This window comes from Oncorhynchus nerka, linkage group LG7 (assembly GCF_034236695.1).
Source record: "Oncorhynchus nerka isolate Pitt River linkage group LG7, Oner_Uvic_2.0, whole genome shotgun sequence".
NCBI lineage: Eukaryota > Metazoa > Chordata > Actinopteri > Salmoniformes > Salmonidae > Oncorhynchus > Oncorhynchus nerka.
The window spans coordinates 38,045,905-38,066,144 of NC_088402.1; the positions used below are offsets into that span (position 1 = coordinate 38,045,905).

At 48.4% G+C, this 20,240-nt stretch overlaps 1 protein-coding gene across 1 annotated transcript in view; it reads right to left on the bottom strand.

The window, feature by feature from the left end:
• The window catches only part of LOC115131579 (protein MTSS 1-like), a 63,273-nt gene that overhangs the window by 7,769 nt on the left and 35,264 nt on the right, over positions 1-20,240 (bottom strand). The window contains 5 exon segments of the mRNA XM_065020473.1: positions 2,698-2,908; positions 3,461-3,558; positions 3,785-3,892; positions 4,482-4,639; positions 7,319-7,330. Of these exon segments, the coding sequence (XP_064876545.1) occupies positions 2,698-2,908; positions 3,461-3,558; positions 3,785-3,892; positions 4,482-4,639; positions 7,319-7,330 (587 nt within the window).

Below are 20,240 nucleotides of genomic sequence, written 5' to 3' on the forward strand. Positions count from 1 at the left end.
TTAAACACACTTTGTGTGTGTGTGTGTGTGTGTGTGTGTGTGTGTGTGTGTGTGTGTGTGTGTGTGTAATCAATCAGACCCAGCTGTCTGTTGGGCTAGCTCCCAGCTGCTCACCCCTGTGGCTCAACTGGTCTAATGTAATGTAATGGGGGTGTGACTGAGGATGACTCATCGAGATCTATCTGCACAGTCTCTCACAGCGACGCCACCACTGCTGTCTCTAATGATCCCCGTTACCTAGCAACCTGGGAGGATTCTCTCTGACCAGTAACAAAGCCCAGGTGGAGAGAGTGAAGTGTCGGATGGAATACAATGTCTCTGTTACAGTCTGTGTGTGTGTGCATATATGTTTTAGTTCATATGTTACTTCTTCAGAGTGGGTTTGGGGTTTCTGTAATATGTCTGTTTGAGGGGTGTAGATAAAGCAGTCATAACATCAAAATTAGGGTCGACCACACCCCCATTCACATCGACGGGGCTGAAGTGGAGCGGGTCGAGAGTTTCAAGTTCCTTGGTGTCCACCTCACCAACAAACTATCATGGTCCAAAAACACCAAGAAAGTTGTGAAGAGAGCATGACAATGCCTATTCCCCCTCAGGAGACTGAAAAGATCCTCAAAATGTTCTACAGCTGCACCATCGAGAGCATCCTGACCGGTTGCGTCACCGCCTGGTATGGCAACTGCTCCGCATCCGACCGCAAGGCTCTACAGAGGGTAGTGCGTACGGCCCAGTACATCACTGGGGTTAAGCTTCCTGACATCCAGGACCTATATTCTAGGGGATGTCAGACGAAGGCCTAAAAAATTGTCAAAGACACTAGTCACCAAAGTCATAAACTGTTCTCTCTGCTATCGCAAGGCAAGCGGTACCAGAGCGTCAAGTCTAGGTCCAAAAGGCTCCTTAACAGCTTCTACCCCCAAGCTATAAGACCGCTGAACAATTAATCAAATGGCCACCCGGACTATATACATTGACCCTCCCCTTTGTTTTTACACTGCTGCTATTCGCTGTTTATTATCTATGCATGATCACTTTACCCCTACCTTCATGAACAAATTACCTCAACTAACCGGTACCCCCTGTATATAGCCTCGTTATTGTTATTTTATTGTGTTACTTAATTTAAAAAAAAAATATGAGTAAATATTTTCTTTACTCTATTTCTTGAACTGCATTGTTGGTTAACCTTTTTGGGATAGGGGGCAGCATTTTCACTTTTGGATGAATAGCGGGCCCAGAGTGAACTGCCTCCTACTCTGTCCCAGATGCTAATATATGCATATTTTTATTAGTATTGGATAGAAAACACTCTGAAGTTTCTAAAACTGTTTGAATGATGTCTGTGAATATAACATAACTCATACGGCAGGCGAAAACCTGCCAGGAAGTGGGACATTTGAGGTTTGTAGTTTTTCAAAGCTTGGCCTACCGAATACACATTGAGATATGGATAAAGTTGCACTTCCTACGGCTTCCACTAGATGTCAACCGTCTTTAGAAACTTGAATGAGGATTCTACTATAAAGGAGGTGCTCATGAGACCTTTTTGAGTCAGTGGTCTGGCAGAGAGCCTTGGTCTCATGACGCACGCTCCCGACAGAGTTACCTCTCGTTCCAGTGCTTTTCTGAAGACAAAGGAATTCTCCGGTTGGAACATTATTGATGTTTTATGTTAAACACATCCTAAAGATTGATTCCATACATTGTTTGACATGTTTCTAAAGGACTGTAATGGAACATTTCGAGTTTTTGTCTGGACGAAGTGCCTGCGCATCATGAAGATGGATTACTGGGCTGAACACGCTAACAACAAGTGGTTATTTGGACATAAATTATGGAACTTTATGGAACAAATCAGTCCTTTATTGTTGAGCTGGGATTCCTGGGAGTGCAGTCTGATGAAGATCATCAAAGGTAAGTGAATATTTATGGTGTTGTTTCTAACTTTGTTGACTCCAAAATGGCGGATATTCCTCTGGCTGTTTTGGGTTCTGAGCGCCGTTCTCAGATTATGCTTTTTCCGTCATGTTTTTTAAAAATCTGACACAGCGGTTGCATTAAAGAGAAGTCTATCTTTAATTCTGTGAATAACACTTGTATCTTTTATCAATGTTTATTATGGATGCTTTGGAATCAAAACATTACTGCACGTAAGGCGTCAACGTAAACTGAGATTTTTGGATATAAATATGCACATTATCGAACAAAACATACATGTATTGTGTAACATGATGTCCTATGAGTGTCATCTGATGAAGATCATCAGAGGTTAGTGATTCATTTTATCTATATTTCTGCTTTTTGTGACTCCTATCTTTGGCTGGGAAAATGGATGTGTGTTTTTTCAACTTGGCTATGACCTAACATAATCATATGTTGTGCTTTTGCTGTAAAGCATTTTTTAAATCAGATATGATGGATAGATTAACAAGATCTTTATCTTTCATTTGCTGTATTGGACTTGTTAATGTGTGAAAGTTACATATTTCAAAAAAATATTTTTGAATTTCGCGCACTGCCTTTTCAGCGGAATGTTGTCGAGGGGTTCCGCCCTAGAAAGGTTAAGGGCTTGTAAGTAAGCTTTTCACGGTACGTTCTACACCTGTAGAAAAATACAATTTGATTTGAATATGACCAGAGCCATAATTATTGTCACCATAAGTTCCTGTTCTTAGGCTCGTCTCTCTGTAGTACCTGTGGGTTGGTGTCAGAGGGCATGGGCGAGGGAGACTTGGACTGATAGGCATCCTGGGAGATGAAGCCAGAGTCATGGGAGGAGACACTGGAGAGGCGGGCGGGGCCTTGCTGAGGGAGGGCGGAGCTCCGGTAGCGGTAGTGGGAGGTGGGGGAGTGGCAGTGAGAGCCGCTGGAGCGAGAGTCGCTGCTGTTGACGCTGTTCAGACTACTGTGAGAGATGAGGAGAGAACACAGTCATTTGGTTACTACAGATATTGGTAACTGGTTCTCAACTGTCTTAACTAAGTAAATAGATAAATAAATATTGAGTCAAAACAATATTTACGGCTTTCCGTTTTTTTATCCGTTTACAAACCAGCTAAAATGTATCCAACCTTCCAGGAGAGCCAATGGTTTTCTACTGAAAGACTGTTACTAGGCACATTGCAAACAGCTACCATTTGAATATGTTACAGCGCCAGTCACAAGCAGAGGTTGCTAACAAGCTTGCCTGGAAAACAAATTGGATGGTCTCTCTGGCCCTAGTGCCTCACACAACAGGCCTCCTCGAAAATCATTGATCATTAACTCGTTCATTTCGGAGAGGCCACTGCGGCCTCACATTTGTAAACATCCCAATTATGGCAATAATGCCAAAGCTGCAGTTCCAGCTCCGATCCATCAGATGACGGAGGAGGACTGATGATAGGCGTCACTCCCAGTCATTACTATCAGGGGAGAGGTTTTGGTGTAGTGGTGATTATTGGGCATGCTCACTAACCTGCACATGCTGGACTTCCTGGATGCTATGGTGCTGGGGGAGGAAGGAGGGGTATGGTAGGACCAGCTGCTCTCAGATCCCTTCAGGTCCAGAATGACCTGGGAGGAAGAATGTCACAACAAGACAATTTATAAACCAAACATCTTGTAAAAAAAAGAGCAATTGGCAGCCCTATTTCTACAGGGAAATAGAGGTATTTACCAATGCACCTCCAATCATGTGAATCAGTAACACAGGAACACTTACAGATATCCAGAACACGAGTGTAACATGCAAAAAGAGGACTATTAGCCCTGTCCTGAGAGTGCGGACCAAATCACTGACCTGCTCGCTGGCGGGGGGCAGCTTGTGGGGGTCCATGGTCAGAGCCTTCAGGTCGTCAGTGAGGGTCTGCAGGTGAGTGATCTCCCCCAACATGGACATCTCCTCTTCCTGATGAACAAGAAAGGCGGGTTGGTGTAAGGGCTTGTGCTAACTTATAATTGTGGTATACACTTCAAATTTGAGCTTGTTCTCCATCGACTCAATAGTTCTACTTTTAGACTTCAGTGAATTGAAGCAGGTCATCCCTCTAATGGGATTGTTCTGAATCTCTTTGGAGAGCAATATTCAATGGCAATAGAACAACTTAAAATAGATTACATTAATCACGTTCACAGGTGCAGAGGAGAAGTAAACTGACCAGCATGGACTAGCACATATTGTGTATACTTACAGAATAAACATTTACTAACAAATGCAACACTTGGGTACACAAACACCTTCATTAAAAAAAATCTCCAAATAGTTCACTTTAAAAGGATGAGATGGTTGTTTGGACCGTCGAAGTGCACTGTATATTAACATCCATAACAAAGATGCTATTGGCTGGAACTCATTTGTTAGAACAACATGATTGGTTAGAATGTGTTGAAACAATTGTGTTCGCAGATTCTACTTAATTTCTACATATCTTCTTCGGCCCAGCAAACCCTAACAAATGACCTGTGTTTGACAACACAGGCTGTTGGTGGGGACTCACCACGACGGGCCTCAGCATGGAGACAAAGGTGCAGAAGCGGCTCCGCTCCTCCACCAGGGCCTTCCTGACCGCCTGCTTCTCTGTCTCCTCCAGAAGCAGGTACTTATCACTGATGTCCTGCATGGCATTGTCCAGCTGGGGCTGGATGTCCCCCCGGCCTGCGGCACGCACGCGCACACACACACACACACACACACACCACCTTTGTTAGTTTGATCCTAATTTAGGGTTAAGACAAGGTCTATCTGAGTACACAGCAAAATAAACTATTTTCAGTCTCAAGCCAGATGTTTATGACCGAAAGAATTCTGAGGTGAAAACAGGACGAAAAGTCACCAATGTCTCTTATAGATATGTTTTAATTCAATTGTTGTGGTTTTCAGTTGTCACCATCATCCTTAGATATATAGTTATATAGATATAACCATCACCACAGTCCCAACCATCTTTGTAATTACAATTCCAACCAATCCCTTGTACTACATCACGCTTAATCTTTTGATCACTAATTTATATCTATGAGCGCAATCCTCACAGTGCTATCTCAAGCACCAATCAAATCATGCTGTGGAACCGGTTGGTGTTTACATCAGGGTCACACCCTCACAATATTACACAAGCTCAGCATTCAGGAACACAGTGAAGAACCACAGCCCTAGGCAATGTACACAGAGTTAAAGCAGGATATTGTCCCCCCCCCCATTGAAGTGCACGCAAAACAGTGCATTGTTCTGAGTTTGGGCATTTTACCCTTTCAAAATCAACCACTTAATTGTATCAAAACTGTCTTTGGTTTTACTGACATTCTAAAATCTAGATGAGTCATATCAATGAATAAAAAAAGTGTTGGAATTCTCTTTCTTATTGGTCTATTAACTAATGTACAACGCACAATCAATGTAGATTAAGTATCACGGTGTGCTAAAATAATACAACTGTTGTCTGAACTGGTAAAGAAACGTTCAGTAATCTCCTCTGTAGGTTTTAGGGACGTAAACATGCAATTAAAATGTAACATTTCTCAGAAGAGCCAGTACTAGTTATGTGGTTAAGGCTAGATAGATGGAGGCTCTTCTTATTTTCCAGGGAAAGCACTGCAACGGAATTCCTTAAAGGGACACAGAACCTGAAGAATTTGGATCACATTCGGCATGTTGATGCTCTCCATTGCTCTCATTACACTCATAGGAATGCACTGGGGGAGTTTCCCTGCACCATATAATAGGCTAAGGAGACTATTGGACCAGAGTGCTCTGACCACATTTGAGGTTCCTCAGGGGTCAGTTCTCGGTCCTGTTTGTTTTGTCTTACGGGCGGGTTTGAAGGTGGAAATCAAACTATTTTGACGGTCAGGATAATATGGTCTTGTATACAATCATAACAGACATTTTATGCAACTAAAACAGACTGGTTCATGAGGCAGATGTCTCGTTTTTTCATGTGTATGGTGAATGCACGCCAGGGAGTACCATTCATAATGTTTTAGCATTCTATCACATTGAATATAACAACATTGGAAACCTCTACAAACATGAATGATATATGTCTAAAATCTACAAATTCTGTAAACAGGTATATCACAATACAAGCTGTACTTGGTTTCATAACAGGCAGAACATGGTGAGGGTGAGACATAGTGCAGGAGTCAGATCAAAACATTACTCTAAACAACAAGAGGTTGAAAAGTGCTCACAAGTCTATATCATATCAGAGCTGTCAGAGAAAAGGCCCTGATTGTTGGCTGTGACTGTGCAATACAGAAATGGCTCCTTTAAAAGTGGTTTTAGTGGAGATCTACAGGTAACTTCCAAAATAAACACTTGAGTAAATGAGGGACACAAAGTATATTGAAAGCAGGTGCTCCCAAACAGGTGTGGCTCCTGAGGTAATTAAGCAATTAACATCCCATCATGCTTAGGGTGTATAAAAATGCTCAGTTGCCCATTATTTTGGCTAGCATGGCTAGAAGAAGAGATCTCAGAGACTTTGAAAGAGGGGTCTCAAAGGAGCATACGTAGCAGGAAATATGTCTGGAATTTTCCAAAGGTCTTCTGGATTTCAATTAGATGTAAACACACCACCACCAATGTGCTGTAGCATATAAACACTGCTCACTATGTAAGATAGTGAGCGAAGGACAGTTTTGAGAGTGTGTGTGTGTGTGTGTGTGTCAGTCACCAGATCTCAACCCAATTGAACCCTTATGCAATATTCTGGAGCTGTGCCTTAGACATTTTTTCCACCACCATCAACAAAACCCCAAATGATGGAATTTCTCATGAAAGAATGGTGTCGCATCCCTCCAATAGAGTTCCAGACACTTGTAGAGTCTTTGCCAATGTGCATTGACGCTGTTTAGGCAGCTTGTGGTGGCCCAACGCCCTATTAAGACACTATGTTGGTGTTTCCTTTATTTTGGCAGTTACCTGTATGTTGGAGCCAGACAGATAATGAATTCCACAATTATTTAGTGATGCTGCCCCATTCCCGATCTCCCCTGATGATACAAAATTAAGCTGCAGCGAAAAGCCAAAGGGAGTCAGTGAGGTATATTTGGAAGCAGACCAAACTCATGACACAGTGAGGGTTGTGGGTGGGGGAGGGGACCTCAGGGGAGACTGGAAGAAGAAGAGAAGCAGGGACGAGGAACTATTTTGGGCATTCAGGAGATTTTTAACCCTTGAGTGAGGAATGTGACCTCACAATATGAAACAGACCAGTAGACAATGTGACAGGGAACGGTGACGAGACCACACACAGGTGGGAAAGGTCAACGGCGGTCAACAGGTCCACAGAGAACCGTGACACAAAGGGAGCTACAGGGGGCAGCGACTTACCGAACACGTCAGCTGGAAAGAACAGGGGCGTGATCAGATGCAACAATGGCAGTTGGAGTAGAAAGGAAAAATCTCAGTCAGTTTAGACCCAGGAAAAGGAGACCTGTTGTTAAATAGCTACAGGTTGCAGAATTGACACATATCCTTATTAACTTATGCATTGCGGAATATATTATATGTTTGGCCCAAAATCGTAAAGATATAAGGTCTGTAATAAAATCCAATGGATTGTTATTTGCACAATATAGTCCCATCTTAAATCCAGACAGATAACTTCCCAAAAATAACTGTCTCTTCTGCCTCTCATCCCATAACTATTCTGACCCTTTGCCATGTCACCTGGGACAGTATGAGATGTGTCTTGGTAGAATTCAGTATCAACGCTTTTGTCTCCTCCCTCCACCACCAAATCGGATTTACCTTCAAAGTCAAAGTCACAGAGAGCCTGGTTCCAGTCATAAGCAGTCCAAACCAGACACCAGGCATCGTCATAGTCACCATAAGCAGTCCAGACCAGACACCAGGCATCCTCAGAGTCACCATAAGCAGTCCAAACCAGACACCAGGCATCCTCATAGTCACCATAAGCAGTCCAAACCAGACACCAGGCATCCTCAGTCACCATAAGCAGTCCAAACCAGACACCAGGCATCCTCAGTCACCATAAGCAGTCCAAACCAGACACCAGGCATCCTCAGTCACCATAAGCAGTCCAAACCAGACACCAGGCATCCTCAGTCACCATAAGCAGTCCAAACCAGACACCAGGCATCCTCAGTCACCATAAGCAGTCCAAACCAGACACCAGGCATCCTCAGTCACCATAAGCAGTCCAAACCAGACACCAGGCATCCTCAGTCACCATAAGCAGTCCAAACCAGACACCAGGCATCCTCAGTCACCAGACACCAGGCAGTCCAAACCAGACACCAGGCATCCTCAGTCACCATAAGCAGTCCAAACCAGACACCAGGCATCCTCAGTCACCATAAGCAGTCCAAACCAGACACCAGGCATCCTCAGTCACAGGCATCCAAACCAGACACCAGGCATCCTCAGTCACCATAAGCAGTCCAAACCAGACACCAGGCATCCTCACCATAGTCAAACCAGACACCAGGCATCCTCAGTCACCATAAGCAGTCCAAACCAGACACCAGGCATCCTCAGTCACCATAAGCAGTCAAACCAGACACCAGGCATCCTCAACCATAAGCAGTCCAAACCAGACACCAGGCATCCTCAGTCACCATAAGCAGTCCAAACCAGACACCAGGCATCCTCAGTCACCATAAGCAGTCCAAACCAGACACCAGGCATCCTCAGTCACCATAAGCAGTCCAAACCAGACACCAGGCATCCTCAGTCACCATAAGCAGTCCAAACCAGACACCAGGCATCCTCAGTCACCATAAGCAGTCCAAACCAGACACCAGGCATCCTCAGTCACCATAAGCAGTCCAAACCAGACACCAGGCATCCTCAGAGTCACCATAAGCAGTCCAAACCAGACACCAGGCATCCTCAGTCACCATAAGCAGTCCAAACCAGACACCAGGCATCCTCAGAGTCACCATAAGCAGTCCAAACCAGACACCAGGCATCCTCAGAGTCACCATAAGCAGTCCAAACCAGACACCAGGCATCCTCAGTCACCATAAGCAGTCCAAACCAGACACCAGGCATCCTCAGTCACCATAAGCAGTCCAAACCAGACACCAGGCATCCTCAGTCACCATAAGTCAAACCATAAGCAGTCCAAACCAGACACCAGGCATCCTCAGTCACCATAAGCAGTCCAAACCAGACACCAGGCACCCTCATAGTCACCATAAGCAGTCCAAACCAGACACCAGGCATCCTCAGTCACCATAAGCAGTCCAAACCAGACACCAGGCATCCTCAGTCACCATAAGCAGTCCAAACCAGACACCAGGCATCCTCAGTCACCATAAGCAGTCCAAACCAGACACCAGGCATCCTCAGTCACCATAAGCAGTCCAAACCAGACACCAGGCATCCTCAGTCACCATAAACAGTCAAACCAGACACCAGGCATCCTCAGTCACCATAAGCAGTCCAAACCAGACACCAGGCATCCTCATAGTCACCATAAGCAGTCCAAACCAGACACCAGGCATCCTCAGTCACCATAAGCAGTCCAAACCAGACACCAGGCATCCTCAGTCACCATAAGCAGTCCAAACCAGACACCAGGCATCCTCAGTCACCATAAGCAGTCCAAACCAGACACCAGGCATCCTCAGTCACCATAAGCAGTCCAAACCAGACACCAGGCATCCTCAGTCACCATAAGCAGTCCAAACCAGACACCAGGCATCCCTCAGTCCAAACCAGACACCAGGCATCCTCACACCATAAGCAGTCCAAACCAGACACCAGGCATCCTCAGTCACCATAAGCAGTCCAAACCAGACACCAGGCATCCTCAGTCACCATAAGCAGTCCAAACCAGACACCAGGCATCCTCAGTCACCATAAGCAGTCCAAACCAGACACCAGGCATCCTCAGTCACCATAAGCAGTCCAAACCAGGCATCCTCAGTCACCATAAGCAGTCAAACCAGACACCAGCATCCTCAGTCACCATAAGCAGTCCAAACCAGACACCAGGCATCCTCAGTCACCATAAGCAGTCCAAACCAGACACCAGGCATCCTCAGTCACCATAAGCAGTCCAAACCAGACACCAGGCACCCAAAACCAGACACCAGGCATCCTCACACCATAAGCAGTCCAAACCAGACACCAGGCATCCTCATAGTCACCATAAGCAGTCCAAACCAGACACCAGGCATCCTCAGTCACCATAAACAGTCACCATAAGCCAAACCAGACACCAGGCATCCTCAGTCACCATAAGCAGTCCAAACCAGACACCAGGCATCCTCAGAGTCACCATAAGCAGTCCAAACCAGACACCAGGCATCCTCAGTCACCATAAGCAGTCCAAACCAGACACCAGGCATCCTCAGTCACCATAAGCAGTCCAAACCAGACACCAGGCATCCTCAGTCACCATAAGCAGTCCAAACCAGACACCAGGCATCCTCAGTCACCATAAGCAGTCCAAACCAGACACCAGGCATCCTCAGTCACCATAAGCAGTCCAAACCAGACACCAGGCATCCTCAGTCACCATAAGCAGTCCAAACCAGACACCAGGCATCCTCAGTCACCATAAGTCAAACCAGACACCAGGCATCCTCAGTCACCATAAGCAGTCCAAACCAGACACCAGGCATCCTCAGAGTCACCATAAGCAGTCCAAACCAGACACCAGGCATCCTCAGTCACCATAAGCAGTCCAAACCAGACACCAGGCATCCTCAGAGTCACCATAAGCAGTCCAAACCAGACACCAGGCATCCTCAGAGTCACCATAAGTCAGTCAAACCAGACACCAGGCATAACCATAAGCAGTCCAAACCAGACACCAGGCATCCTCAGTCACCATAAGCAGTCCAAACCAGACACCAGGCATCCTCAGTCACCATAAGCAGTCCAAACCAGACACCAGGCATCCTCAGTCACCATAAGCAGTCCAAACCAGACACCAGGCATCCTCAGTCACCATAAGCAGTCCAAACCAGACACCAGGCATCCTCAGTCACCATAAGCAGTCCAAACCAGACACCAGGCATCCTCAGTCACCATAAGCAGTCCAAACCAGACACCAGGCATCCTCAGTCACCATAAGCAGTCCAAACCAGACACCAGGCATCCTCAGTCACCATAAGCAGTCCAAACCAGACACCAGGCATCCTCATAGTCACCATAAGCAGTCCAAACCAGACACCAGGCATCCTCAGTCACCATAAGCAGTCCAAACCAGACACCAGGCATCCTCAGAGTCACCATAAGCAGTCCAAACCAGACACAAGGCATCCTCAGTCACCATAAGTCAAACCAGACACCAGGCATCCTCAGTCACCATAAGCAGTCCAAACCAGACACCAGGCATCCTCAGTCACCATAAGCAGTCCAAACCAGACACCAGGCATCCTCAGTCACCATAAGCAGTCCAAACCAGACACCAGGCATCCTCAGTCACCATAAGCAGTCCAAACCAGACACCAGGCATCCTCAGTCACCATAAGCAGTCCAAACCAGACACCAGGCATCCTCAGTCACCATAAGCAGTCCAAACCAGACACCAGGCATCCTCAGTCACCATAAGCAGTCCAAACCAGACACCAGGCATCCTCAGTCACCATAAGCAGTCCAAACCAGACACCAGGCATCCTCAGTCACCATAAGCAGTCCAAACCAGACACCAGGCATCCTCAGTCACCATAAGCAGTCCAAACCAGACACCAGGCATCCTCAGAGTCACCATAAGCAGTCCAAACCAGACACCAGGCATCCTCAGTCACCATAAGCAGTCCAAACCAGACACCAGGCATCCTCAGTCACCATAAGCAGTCCAAACCAGACACCAGGCATCCTCAGTCACCATAAGCAGTCCAAACCAGACACCAGGCATCCTCAGTCACCATAAGCAGTCCAAACCAGACACCAGGCATCCTCAGTCACCATAAGCAGTCCAAACCAGACACCAGGCATCCTCAGTCACCATAAGCAGTCCAAACCAGACACCAGGCATCCTCATAGTCACCATAAGCAGTCCAAACCAGACACCAGGCATCCTCAGTCACCATAAGCAGTCCAAACCAGACACCAGGCATCCTCAGAGTCACCATAAGCAGTCCCAGAACCAGACACCAGGCAAACCAGACACCAGGCATCCTCAGTCACCATAAGCAGTCCAAACCAGACACCAGGCATCCTCAGTCACCATAAGCAGTCCAAACCAGACACCAGGCATCCTCCGTCACCATAAGCAGTCCAAACCAGACACCAGGCATCCTCAGTCACCATAAGCAGTCCAAACCAGACACCAGGCATCCTCAGTCACCAGGCACCCTAAGTCACCATAGTCCAAACCAGACACCAGGCATCCTCAGTCACCATAAGCAGTCCAAACCAGACACCAGGCATCCTCAGTCACCATAAGCAGTCCAAACCAGACACCAGGCATCCTCAGAGTCACCATAAGCAGTCCAAACCAGACACCAGGCATCCTCAGAGTCACCATAAGCAGTCCAAACCAGACACCAGGCATCCTCAGTCACCATAAGCAGTCCAAACCAGACACCAGGCATCCTCAGTCACCATAAGCAGTCCAAACCAGACACCAGGCATCCTCAGTCACCATAAGCAGTCCAAACCAGACACCAGGCATCCTCAGTCACCATAAGCAGTCCAAACCAGACACCAGGCATCCTCAGTCACCATAAGCAGTCCAAACCAGACACCAGGCATCCTCAGTCACCATAAGCAGTCCAAACCAGACACCAGGCATCCTCAGAGTCACCATAAGCAGTCCAAACCAGACACCAGGCATCCTCAGTCACCATAAGCAGTCCAAACCAGACACCAGGCATCCTCAGTCACCATAAGCAGTCCAAACCAGACACCAGGCATCCTCAGTCACCATAAGCAGTCCAAACCAGACACCAGGCATCCTCAGTCACCATAAGCAGTCCAAACCAGACACCAGGCATCCTCAGTCACCATAAACAGTCCAAACCAGACACCAGGCATCCTCAGTCACCATAAGCAGTCCAAACCAGACACCAGGCATCCTCAAACCAGTCACCATAAGCAGTCCAAACCAGACACCAGGCATCATCAGTCACCATAAGCAGTCCAAACCAGACACCAGGCATCCTCAGTCACCATAAGCAGTCCAAACCAGACACCAGGCACCCTCATAGTCACCATAAGCAGTCCAAACCAGACACCAGGCATCCTCAGTCACCATAAGCAGTCCAAACCAGACACCAGGCATCCTCAGAGTCACCATAAGCAGTCCAAACCAGACACCAGGCATCCTCAGAGTCACCATAAGCAGTCCAAACCAGACACCAGGCATCCTCAGTCACCATAAGCAGTCCAAACCAGACACCAGGCATCCTCCGTCACCATAAGCAGTTCAAACCAGACACCAGGTATCCTCATTGTCACCATAAGCAGTCCAAACCAGAACTAGGCATCCTCAGTCACCATAAGCAGTCCAAACCAGACACCAGGCACCCTCATAGTCACCATAAGCAGTCCAAACCAGACACCAGGCATCCTCAGTCACCATAAGCAGTCCAAACCAGACACCAGGCATCCTCATAGTCACCATAAGCAGTCCAAACCAGACACCAGGCATCCTCAGTCACCATAAGCAGTCCAAACCAGACACCAGGCATCCTCAGTCAGAAACCAGTCACCATAAGCAGTCCAAACCAGACACCAGGCATCCTCAGAGTCACCATAAGCAGTCCAAACCAGACACCAGGCATCCTCAGTCACCATAAGCAGTCCAAACCAGACACCAGGCATCCTCCGTCACCATAAGCAGTCCAAACCAGACACCAGGCATCCTCAGTCACCATAAACAGTCCAAACCAGACACAAGGCATCATCAGTCACCATAAGCAGTCCAAACCAGACACCAGGCATCCTCAGTCACCATAAGCAGTCCAAACCAGACACCAGGCATCCTCAGTCACCATAAGCAGTCCAAACCAGACACCAGGCATCCTCAGTCACCATAAGCAGTCCAAACCAGACACCAGGCATCCTCAGTCACCATAAGCAGTCCAAACCAGACACCAGGCATCCTCAGAGTCACCATAAGCAGTCCAAACCAGACACCAGGCATCCTCAGAGTCACCATAAGCAGTCCAAACCAGACACCAGGCATCCTCAGAGTCACCATAAGCAGTCCAAACCAGACACCAGGCATCCTCAGTCACCAAACCAGACAAGGCATCCTCAGTCACAGTCCAAACCAGACACCAGGCATCCTCCGTCACCATAAGCAGTTCAAACCAGACACCAGGCATCCTCATTGTCACCATAAGCAGTCCAAACCAGAACTAGGCATCCTCAGTCACCATAAGCAGTCCAAACCAGACACCAGGCACCTCATAGTCACCATAAGCAGTCCAAACCAGACACCAGGCATCCTCAGTCACCATAAGCAGTCCAAACCAGACACCAGGCATCCTCATAGTCACCATAAGCAGTCCAAACCAGACACCAGGCATCCTGAGTCACCATAAGCAGTCCAAACCAGACACCAGGCATCTTCAGAGTCACCATAAGCAGTCCAAACCAGACACCAGGCATCCTCAGAGTCACCATAAGCAGTCCAAACCAGACACCAGGCATCCTCAGTCACCATAAGCAGTCCAAACCAGACACCAGGCATCCTCAGTCACCATAAGCAGTCCAAACCAGACACCAGGCATCCTCAGAGTCACCATAAGCAGTCCAAACCAGACACCAGGCATCCTCAGTCACCATAAGCAGTCCAAACCAGACACCAGGCATCCTCAGAGTCACCATAAGCAGTCCAAACCAGACACCAGGCATCCTCAGTCACCATAAGCAGTCCAAACCAGACACCAGGCATCCTCAGTCACCATAAGCAGTCCAAACCAGACACCAGGCATCCTCAGTCACCATAAACAGTCCAAACCAGACACCAGGCATCCTCAGTCACCATAAGCAGTCAAACCAGACACCAGGCATCCTCAGTCACCATAAGCAGTCCAAACCAGACACCAGGCATCATCAGTCACCATAAGCAGTCCAAACCAGACACCAGGCATCCTCAGTCACCATAAGCAGTCCAAACCAGACACCAGGCACCCTCATAGTCACCATAAGCAGTCCAAACCAGACACCAGGCATCCTCAGTCACCATAAGCAGTCCAAACCAGACACCAGGCATCCTCAGAGTCACCATAAGCAGTCCAAACCAGACACCAGGCATCCTCAGAGTCACCATAAGCAGTCCAAACCAGACACCAGGCATCCTCAGTCACCATAAGCAGTCCAAACCAGACACCAGGCATCCTCCGTCACCATAAGCAGTTCAAACCAGACACCAGGTATCCTCATTGTCACCATAAGCAGTCCAAACCAGAACTAGGCATCCTCAGTCACCATAAGCAGTCCAAACCAGACACCAGGCACCCTCATAGTCACCATAAGCAGTCCAAACCAGACACCAGGCATCCTCAGTCACCATAAGCAGTCCAAACCAGACACCAGGCATCCTCATAGTCACCATAAGCAGTCCAAACCAGACACCAGGCATCCTGAGTCACCATAAGCAGTCCAAACCAGACACCAGGCATCCTCAGAGTCACCATAAGCAGTCCAAACCAGACACCAGGCATCCTCAGAGTCACCATAAGCAGTCCAAACCAGAAACACCAGGCATCCTCAGTCACCATAAGCAGTCCAAACCAGACACCAGGCATCCTCCGTCACCATAAGCAGTCCAAACCAGACACCAGGCATCCTCAGTCACCATAAACAGTCCAAACCAGACACCAGGCATCCTCAGTCACCATAAGCAGTCCAAACCAGACACCAGGCATCCTCAGTCACCATAAGCAGTCCAAACCAGACACCAGGCATCCTCAGTCACCATAAGCAGTCCAAACCAGACACCAGGCACCCTCATAGTCACCATAAGCAGTCCAAACCAGACACCAGGCATCCTCAGTCACCATAAGCAGTCCAAACCAGACACCAGGCATCCTCAGAGTCACCATAAGCAGTCCAAACCAGACACCAGGCATCCTCAGAGTCATCATAAGCAGTCCAAACCAGACACCAGGCATCCTCAGAGTCACCATAAGCAGTCCAAACCAGACACCAGGCATCCTCAGTCACCATAAGCAGTCCAAACCAGACACCAGGCATCCTCCGTCACCATAAGCAGTTCAAACCAGACACCAGGTATCCTCATTGTCACCATAAGCAGTCCAAACCAGAACTAGGCATCCTCAGTCACCATAAGCAGTCCAAACCAGACACCAGGCACCCTCATAGTCACCATAAGCAGTCCAAACCAGACACCAGGCATCCTCAGTCACCATAAGCAGTCCAAACCAGACACCAGGCATCCTCAGTCACCATAAGCAGTCCAAACCAGACACCAGGCATCCTCAGTCACCATAAGCAGTCCAAACCAGACACCAGGCATCCTCAGTCACCATAAGCAGTCCAAACCAGACACCAGGCATCCTCAGTCACCATAAGCAGTCCAAACCAGACACCAGGCATCCTCAGTCACCATAAGCAGTCCAAACCAGACACCAGGCATCCTCAGAGTCACCATAAGCAGTCCAAACCAGACACCAGGCATCCTCAGAGTCACCATAAGCAGTCCAAACCAGACACCAGGCATCCTCAGTCACCATAAGCAGTCCAAACCAGACACCAGGCATCCTCAGTCACCATAAGCAGTCCTCAAACCAGACACCAGGTATCCTCATTGTCACCATAAGCAGTCCAAACCAGAACTAGGCATCCTCAGTCACCATAAGCAGTCCAAACCAGACACCAGGCACCCAGTCATAGTCACCATAAGCAGTCCAAACCAGACACCAGGCATCCTCAGTCACCATAAGCAGTCCAAACCAGACACCAGGCACCCTCATAGTCACCATAAGCAGTCCAAACCAGACACCAGGCATCCTGAGTCACCATAAGCAGTCCAAACCAGACACCAGGCATCTTCAGAGTCACCATAAGCAGTCCAAACCAGACACCAGGCATCCTCAGAGTCACCATAAGCAGTCCAAACCAGACACCAGGCATCCTCAGTCACCATAAGCAGTCCAAACCAGACACCAGGCATCCTCCGTCACCATAAGCAGTCCAAACCAGACACCAGGCATCCTCAGTCACCATAAACAGTCCAAACCAGACACAAGGCATCATCAGTCACCATAAGCAGTCCAAACCAGACACCAGGCATCCTCAGTCACCATAAGCAGTCCAAACCAGACACCAGGCATCCTCAGTCACCATAAGCAGTCCAAACCAGACACCAGGCACCCTCATAGTCACCATAAGCAGTCCAAACCAGACACCAGGCATCCTCAGTCACCATAAGCAGTCCAAACCAGACACCAGGCATCCTCAGAGTCACCATAAGCAGTCCAAACCAGACACCAGGCATCCTCAGAGTCATCATAAGCAGTCCAAACCAGACACCAGGCATCCTCAGAGTCACCATAAGCAGTCCAAACCAGACACCAGGCATCCTCAGTCACCATAAGCAGTCCAAACCAGACACCAGGCATCCTCCGTCACCATAAGCAGTTCAAACCAGACACCAGGTATCCTCATTGTCACCATAAGCAGTCCAAACCAGAACTAGGCATCCTCAGTCACCATAAGCAGTCCAAACCAGACACCAGGCACCCTCAGTCACCATAAGCAGTCCAAACCAGACACCAGGCATCCTCAGTCACCATAAGCAGTCCAAACCAGACACCAGGCACCCTCATAGTCACCATAAGCAGTCCAAACCAGACACCAGGCATCCTGAGTCACCATAAGCAGTCCAAACCAGACACCAGGCATCTTCAGAGTCACCATAAGCAGTCCAAACCAGACACCAGGCATCCTCAGAGTCACCATAAGCAGTCCAAACCAGACACCAGGCATCCTCAGTCACCATAAGCAGTCCAAACCAGACACCAGGCATCCTCCGTCACCATAAGCAGTCCAAACCAGACACCAGGCATCCTCAGTCACCATAAACAGTCCAAACCAGACACAAGGCATCATCAGTCACCATAAGCAGTCCAAACCAGACACCAGGCATCCTCAGTCACCATAAGCAGTCCAAACCAGACACCAGGCATCCTCAGTCACCATAAGCAGTCCAAACCAGACACCAGGCACCCTCATAAGCAGTCCAAACCAGACACCAGGCATCCTCAGTCACCATAAGCAGTCCAAACCAGACACCAGGCATCCTCAGAGTCACCATAAGCAGTCCAAACCAGACACCAGGCATCCTCAGAGTCATCATAAGCAGTCCAAACCAGACACCAGGCATCCTCAGAGTCACCATAAGCAGTCCAAACCAGACACCAGGCATCCTCAGTCACCATAAGCAGTCCAAACCAGACACCAGGCATCCTCAGTCACCATAAGCAGTCCAAACCAGACACCAGGCATCCTCAGTCACCATAAACAGTCCAAACCAGACACCAGGCATCCTCAGTCACCATAAGCAGTCCAAACCAGACACCAGGCATCCTCAGTCACCATAAGCAGTCCAAACCAGACACCAGGCATCATCAGTCACCATAAGCAGTCCAAACCAGACACCAGGCATCCTCAGTCACCATAAGCAGTCCAAACCAGACACCAGGCACCCTCATAGTCACCATAAGCAGTCCAAACCAGACACCAGGCATCCTCAGTCACCATAAGCAGTCCAAACCAGACACCAGGCATCCTCAGAGTCACCATAAGCAGTCCAAACCAGACACCAGGCATCCTCAGAGTCACCATAAGCAGTCCAAACCAGACACCAGGCATCCTCAGTCACCATAAGCAGTCCAAACCAGACACCAGGCATCCTCCGTCACCATAAGCAGTTCAAACCAGACACCAGGTATCCTCATTGTCACCATAAGCAGTCCAAACCAGAACTAGGCATCCTCAGTCACCATAAGCAGTCCAAACCAGACACCAGGCACCCTCATAGTCACCATAAGCAGTCCAAACCAGACACCAGGCATCCTCAGTCACCATAAGCAGTCCAAACCAGACACCAGGCATCCTCAGTCACCATAAGCAGTCCAAACCAGACACCAGGCACCCTCATAGTCACCATAAGCAGTCCAAACCAGACACCAGGCATCCTCAGTCACCATAAGCAGTCCAAACCAGACACCAGGCATCTTCAGAGTCACCATAAGCAGTCCAAACCAGACACCAGGCATCCTCAGAGTCACCATAAGCAGTCCAAACCAGACACCAGGCATCCTCAGTCACCATAAGCAGTCCAAACCAGACACCAGGCATCCTCCGTCACCATAAGCAGTCCAAACCAGACACCAGGCATCCTCAGTCACCATAAACAGTCCAAACCAGACACAAGGCATCATCAGTCATCATAAGCAGTCCAAACCAGACACCAGGCATCCTCAGTCACCATAAGCAGTCCAAACCAGACACCAGGCATCCTCAGTCACCATAAGCAGTCCAAACCAGACACCAGGCACCCTCATAGTCACCATAAGCAGTCCAAACCAGACACCAGGCATCCTCAGTCACCATAAGCAGTCCAAACCAGACACCAGGCATCCTCAGAGTCACCATAAGCAGTCCAAACCAGACACCAGGCATCCTCAGAGTCATCATAAGCAGTCCAAACCAGACACCAGGCATCCTCAGTCACCATAAGCAGTCCAAACCAGACACCAGGCATCCTCAGAGTCACCATAAGCAGTCCAAACCAGACACCAGGCATCCTCAGTCACCATAAGCAGTCCAAACCAGACACCAGGCATCCTCAGTCACCATAAGCAGTCCAAACCAGACACCAGGCATCCTCAGAGTCACCATAAGCAGTGCAAACCAGACACCAGGCATCCTCAGTCAGCATAAGCAGTCCAAACCAGACACCAGGCATCCTCAGTCACCATAAACAGTCCAAACCAGACACCAGGCATCCTCAGTCACCATAAGCAGTCCAAACCAGACACCAGGCATCCTCAGTCACCATAAGCAGTCCAAACCAGACACCAGGCACCCTCATAGTCACCATAAGCAGTCCAAACCAGACACCAGGCATCCTCAGTCAACATAAGCAGTCCAAACCAGACACCAGGCATCCTCAGTCACCATAAACAGTCCAAACCAGACACCAGGCATCCTCAGTCACCATAAGCAGTCCAAACCAGACACCAGGCATCCTCAGTCACCATAAGCAGTCCAAACCAGACACCAGGCATCCTCAGTCACCATAAGCAGTCCAAACCAGACACCAGGCATCCTCAGAGTCACCATAAGCAGT